Raw genomic sequence first — 7,019 nt, 5'->3', positions numbered from 1 at the left:
ATTTTAAAAAACAAACTACCAATTACTAATTATAATTGGTCACACTAATTTTAAGTATTTGAAAACATAAAATTAGATCCTAATAGGATACCAATGAGACCCTAAAAGTTTCGAAAATATATTTTCATGATTTGTCTATTTTGATCCCATTTTTTTTTTTCAAATTTGAAAATCTACAATTTTTTGATTAAAAATTATGGTTAATGATAGTCTAGTGATGATCTTGCTTCACGATGATCCCATAAAAAACTTAATTTAGACTAATGTTAAGCATCGATTTAATATTGTTTTTTGCCTACATCAAGTTTTGAGACAAAAACGATGGTTAACAATAGTTCAATAATAACTTAATACTGTCAAAATTGGATCATCACTAGACTAATGTTAAGTATCAATTTAGCATCATTTTTTGCCTATATAAAATTTTTATAGGATCATCGTTAAGTGTCAATTTAGCATCATTTTTTTGTCTAAAAAAATCAAATTTTCATGAGAGCATAACTAGACCATCATTAAGCATCATTTTTAATAAAAATGTCTATGTTGGTAAAATATAGAGCTTACAACAGTCTCAATGCATTCCTATAACAAAATGCATTACCAAAATCCTATTACAATATCTACATATATCAATTGAGATTTTTTTTGTTTTCTCTTTTAATCATTTCAAACACAAATGTGTGAGGGAAAGAGAGGACGAAGAGAGATTAAATATTATTATGAAAATTTAGAGGGGCAATACTATAACAAAATGTATAAAATTTGAAGTATTCAAAATTTGATAGATTACTTCCTTAGGGCATTTTCTTTAAACTCTATTTCACAATAACCATATTAAAGAAGATACATACGTTTGAGAGAATCTTCTTTAAAAATGTTAGAAAACAAGTTTTTAATTCATGTTAAAGAAGATAAAATAAACCAAACAAAAAGGAAAAACATATATTACACATCTAAAAGTTGAGTTCTTCATTCCAACCATAAAATGAAAAGGATAACATGAGAAAACTAAAGAGAGATGATGCATGTTTGCTGTTTACAATTGGAACAAGGAAAACAAAATCACTAGCAAATATATTATAGCTAACCGAAAATGGAGAAAATTTTACATGAGAGAGGCAAAGAAATTACATAAGATACAAGCTGATACCCTTCCCCGCACAGAGAATCCATAGTGATGACTAGAAGATTCATATACATGATCCAAGAGGGTAAGCATCAACTCCAAATTCTCCATCCATTATGATAGTCTCACTTTGCCCCTGGACGATAAACATAAACCGGTTATAGACTGCACATAACATAGCTGCATTAAGGGTAAAGGATAACAATCGAAAAACAAAAGTACAATCTATTAGTAGAATCAAAATTAAAGAAATGAATTGTCATTGTATGCCAAAGACCGATGACTATTGCTGACAAATACTCGATACTTGCATTGATAGGAAGGAACACGAGCCTAACAAATGACTATTGGTCATATTAGACTAACCAGGAAGATGTATTAAGTTTGGACCACATCCCTATTTCCTCAAGATATGGGTACATATATTAACTAACATATTCTAATTTCGCAATCGTTATCTGATTAATTTTTAAAAAAAAAGGAATTGCAAGAGTAAGCAGGATAATCATACCCGTTTCATCATGGCAGTCATTATATCGTCCAATGACTCGTAACTGTTTTGAATAAAATCATCATGTGCCTTTGATTGATCTAAGAGGTAGTCTTCATTGGTTTCTGTTTTGGCAACCATAGCTGAATTCCCAAAGACAGATGAAGTACACCCATTTAATTGGTCAACTATGGATCTACCAAAATTTTCACTATAAATTGCACTGTTTTGGCCCAGAGTCTGGTTTAAGGAACCCATTGTGTTGTTAGCAGAAACCATGGAATTTAGAGCACCAAAATTCTGATTAAGCTTGTGGTTACCCCACCTCTGCTTTTCTGTGTAATTTGTACTCTGAACAACATTTCCAATGAAGTCACCATGACCTTGTCCATCTCTTGTACCTGCTAAAGGAGCCAGAAATGCACTAGTAGAAGAAAAGGCACGTGGGTTGTTACCAATTTGTGCAGAGGTAGATGGTATACCCAAGTTATTAGTATGTATATGTCCATGATTTGAAGGCTCACTCATAGGTAAAGCAGTTGGTGGAAATTTTGATGACTGAACAGCAACTTGCCAGCTTTCACTACAACGATTATGATCTAAAAAATTAGAGGAACCTCTGCTTTCACTGTCAAAAGATTCAGGAAGCAATTGAGTCACTCTGACTGAAGATTGGTCTCCTAGTACACCCCTACTATGTCTTGGTTGTAAAATCAGAGGGTTGCTTGAAGAATTACACACAATTCCTGAGCTACCAGGAGTCACTCTTAAGTCTGGAAAGCTAGCCGGAACTGCAAAACCAGTTGAGTTATTCAAGGGGTTAAACTCTCCAATATGAGTGGTGGACTTTGTGTGCTGCTTCTGCAACTTGTTGAGCTCCAAAGTGGGTATTCCTTGAAATAAACTTGGACTTTGGTTTACAGACATAGAGTGGAACTTTCCAAGAGTACTGAAGGAATTGCTCAAGCTTTGCGAATTACCAGGTTGAATGAGTCCATTTGAAGAAATTCCTCGTATAGTCAAACCCGATGGAGAGTTCAATCTACCAAGCATCCCACCATGTGTGTAAGATGATGATAAAGCTGAGTTTGCCAGCCTTACAGAACCATTCATGGTGTGCATATCTCCAAATCCGTCTAGTGCGTCTATGTGGACATAAGAGGAATCTTTAACTCTTAGAGAAGCAAGCACACTAGCTTGCTGGATTGCCTCAGTGTTGATTCTTTTCAGGTAAAGCCTATATTTCTGCAACATGACCAGGGATGGTTAGATTGAGAGATTCCATTCAAAATAACCAGCTAATTGATGATAATGATATACTACTTGGCTTATACGTCTAAGCCAGTCAGATAACAGCTACCTTTTCAAGATATTAAGATATATTTAGGTTAAAGTGATAAATTTTCCGGTAAAAAATTAATATACATCACATCAAAGACTGCTTTCATGAAAAGTGTTTCCAACTATATTATGCATTATATTAATGACAGTAACAAGAGCCTGATAATCACACGTGTATGATGATAGTACAGGTAAATATATACCTGTAGATGGCTTGCAACATTTTCCCTTGTAAGTCCTTCATCATTCATCAGGTCAAGAATTTTCTTAGGAACAGCCTCTGCAATGATATAAGAGTCATGAATAAGTAAACAAATAAATAATGTCAAAAAATCAAAAGAACAGGAAACCTTCAGGTAAGGAGATCTCTCCCTAAAAGAACTGCTATTTATGTTTGTTGTACAGAAAAACTCACTTTCGAGGCCTAATTTATGTACAGCAGCACAAAACTTTTTATGCAACTCTGGAGACCAAACTACACGCGGCCTCTTCTGGGTTGATGATGGATCTTCACTCTCTTGCTCGTCATATTCACCCTCTTCTTCCTCGTCTTCATCTTGATCCTTCCGCTTCCTATTGGTTTTAGCATTTTGATCCAATCCTGTTGATGTCACCCCGTTCCCACCTTCTCCAGACTCATGGCAATTCTTTTCTTGATCGGATTGCTTATTTTGGTCACAGGGATCCAACTTCTTTCGGCGGATAACATGCTGCCAGATATTCTTAAGCTCTTCAATCCTAACGGGTTTCAACAAATAGTCAACAGCACCATGAGTGATTCCCTTCATCACAAGCTTGGTATCACTAAGTGCTGATAACACTGGAAGAACGTAAAGTAATAAAAGGTCAGATAAAAGTCATACATCTCTCCTTACTCTGAAACAATCAATTTCTGATGATCAACTCAACATAAGTGGGACTGGGAGTTCATAAAAGCCATTGATTTCATCTAGGCAGTAACCAAAGTAACAATGGCAGCAAGATTATCATAATAAGATCCAATAAAATATACCAGAAGTTAATCCACTCTTAATAACCCTTAAACAGAATTGTGAGTATATACTTGTGTAAGAATTTTTCATTAAAAGAAAAAGCAAAATAAGACAGGGGTAAGAAAAGGGTTATGCTTACTGATGACAGGTAGGTCCATTTCTAGCCCCACAAGCTCAAGTAGCTTAAATCCATCCATGTCCGGCATATTCACATCACTGATGACAAGGTCAAACCTGTTTCTGTTTTCCCTCAACATTTTTAGAGCCTTGATTGCCTGATTAGTGGTAGTAACTACAAAACCCAAATACCAAAGACAACAATGAAACCAAAACTTGAAAAACTGTTATTGAAAATAAAGCCCAAATAGATGAATCACATATGAAAATATTTAATTGTAATGGTAACATGAATTCTATAATCCATAACCAACCAAAAAATAAAATCTAAAACATGAACGAATTTTTTATTCACAAAAACCATATACAGAAGAGCATGACCAGTTTCTACCAGAAATTACAGTAAAAATAGTGAAGACTTGCACAAAAGAAATAGAAAATTGAGAAAAGCTCTATGCATGGCTAAGAACAAAGAATTACCGTGAAAAAAAATTACACTTTAACCAGACTAACCAATGAAAACAAAATTTTAGTAAAACCAAAGGCCATTTGTAATCAAAGGATTCAAAATCAAATTTTGGTTTTGAACTAAAAAAGAATTAACAATAACATCGACGGACCCTGATACTGGCATTTACGAAGCAGAGACTCCAATACTCTGAGGCAAGTTGGGTTGTCGTCAACGGCAAGAACTCGCATACCCACCGGAAACCGGTCAAAGGCACCACCATCTTCACCCCTTTGGTCCTCCACGGTCATTTTTTTGTTTTGTTGTAAACGACTAAGTTCAGAGACCAAGATTAGAAAAACAGCAGAGATCACAAAACCCAAAATTCCAAAACCAAAGAAGAAAGTTTCAATTTTTATCAATAAACTTGGTTGTCCGAGCCTTTTCTCAAAAACCCAGACGCCAAATAACCATTACAAAGAGAACCCAAAAAATAAAAAAAGTTTCAATTTTGAAGACTGAAACTTGGTTGTCTGAGTCTTTTGTCAAAAACCCAGAAGCCAGATAAACATTCAAAAAGAACCCAAAAGCATGAAAAGGAGAAAAGGAACCGAGAAAGTGGTAGTAAGTAAAAGCTGAACAAATGGACAATGATGGCGATGGCCAGAAGAGCCTGAAGGTTTTCAACCCAATAAAACAGAAATCCTTTTGAGTATTTTAGTGAAAAACTCTTCACCTCTCTCTCCCTCTACAAAATCAGTAAACTATGATGTTTTCTCTCTCTACTGTATTTTTTGTCTTTAGCTTTTTCTTCCTAACAGAATACAAAATGCCTTTGTCTTTAATCCATTTGTTTATGTACTCCTCGAGTTTTTATCCAATTTTTTTTTTCTCAAAAAGTGAACTCATTCTCCCTCCCATCTCTAGTTTCCATATGAAGACCTTTATTTAGAGGTACCACTCTACGGTCAAGTCCACAGTTTTTCAGTGGAACTGATATTCTATTGGCCAGAGGCAACCTTTACCAGCACTTGGTCAAAGTCAACGCTTGAGATTGAAATCAACGGTAATATTGATATAACCATATTTTTACCATTTGGGGTATTGCGGTAATTCAGGGAACATTCTGTTAAATTATCCTTTTGTCAAATCTATACAAGATCCACTAATTATTTTAAGGCTTTAAATGCTAATCATATTCAAATTTTGGTTTTAAGGCATAAAATTACAATTTTTCTTTCTTTCTGTCTAAAATTCAATTCTTTATTTTTGGAACGTACGTGATTTTTGGCTACAATAATAATCCCACAAGGGCGTATTTGGAAGGAAAAAAATGTCCTTTTGGTATTTAATAGATTGTGGGGGTATTTTCGTCTTTTTGTGGTAAGGTACGAGATTGATTATCTAAAACTTTATGACTAATGGGATTAAACCTTCTTTATATTGACAGTTATTTTTCCTATGCAACTTTGGGCATGTTAAGTATTTATTACTATATTAAATTTGTAAAGATAGGATGAGAGTTATTGCACTCTCTATTTCAGCATAGTTTTAGGCTATGTCTTTTTGTTATATAGTTTTAGTTTCACATTTTTTTAATATAATTTAGAGTTATTTTTATTCATCCAAAAATAATAACAATTTCACAAAATTGAAGAAAAAAATAAAAGAATAATAATTGAGAAACAAAATTTAACTTAAAATTTAGACATAATAGTGGCACATATTTTGTAAGTACTTATGTTATTTCAAAAGAAGAACATACTATAGTTATGAAAGGTTAAGAAATGTCATATTATTTTGTCTAATTTTTAAGTATGATTTTGAGTGTTTTAGCATCATTTTAAAAATTATTTTTTGACACTTTAAATTTCTAATATTAAAGTACTACAAACGATAAGTCATAAAAGATGTAGCTTTTTTAGAATTTAATCATCTTTCTATTTTGTAAAATTTATTCTTTGATAAGGAAACCCTAATGTAAATGATTTAAATTTTGTAAGCTATGATATTGTGAGTGATAGGATGTTATTATTAAATGCTATGAATGATATGAGAACATTCCTTTTCTAAATTTCTCTTTAATTATTAGTTTAAATGCACTCATTTAATGTATTTTTTTTAATTTATCATAATAAGAATATTATTAAGTGCATATTTTGGGGAAGTTTTCAAAATTCAAATTTTTTAGCTTTATCTAAATTAGAAATGGTACCTATTATACTTCATTTTTCATTCAACCTTTTGTAGATATTTATAGGAATAAAACGAAAGAACTTTCCAAATTTTATAATATATATTTGGCACATATAAATTTGTAAGAAATTTATTCAGTTTCTAAATTAATTTATTTTTGTTTGTTTTTTGTTATTGGACAACATTTGTACGAAAACAGTTGCATGTACAATTTTCATTAATAATAATTTGAGAACTTGTCTAATTGTTGAAAGTCAAAGACATAAATATTATAGCAAATTACTTCTTCTTTTTCACAGAAAAAGCCAT

At 32.6% G+C, this 7,019-nt stretch overlaps 1 protein-coding gene across 1 annotated transcript; it reads right to left on the bottom strand.

Moving 5' to 3' along the window:
• Positions 1–928: 928 nt before the first annotated feature.
• On the bottom strand, positions 929–5,373 carry LOC133782901 (two-component response regulator ARR12-like). Its single transcript, XM_062222347.1, has 6 exons — positions 4,687–5,373; positions 4,089–4,241; positions 3,373–3,777; positions 3,161–3,237; positions 1,638–2,861; positions 929–1,262 (listed from the first exon to the last, which is right to left on the bottom strand). The coding sequence occupies exons 1-6, from the start codon at positions 4,823–4,825 to the stop codon at positions 1,191–1,193; spliced, it is 2,070 nt and encodes a 689-aa protein (XP_062078331.1). The 5' UTR covers positions 4,826–5,373; the 3' UTR covers positions 929–1,190.
• Positions 5,374–7,019: the final 1,646 nt, after the last annotated feature.

The sequence above is a fragment of the Humulus lupulus genome, chromosome 6 (genome assembly GCF_963169125.1).
Source record: "Humulus lupulus chromosome 6, drHumLupu1.1, whole genome shotgun sequence".
In the NCBI taxonomy this organism is placed as follows: Eukaryota; Viridiplantae; Streptophyta; class Magnoliopsida; order Rosales; family Cannabaceae; genus Humulus; species Humulus lupulus.
The sequence above is the reverse complement of the archived record's forward strand: the minus strand, read 5'-3'. Positions and strand labels throughout refer to the sequence as shown.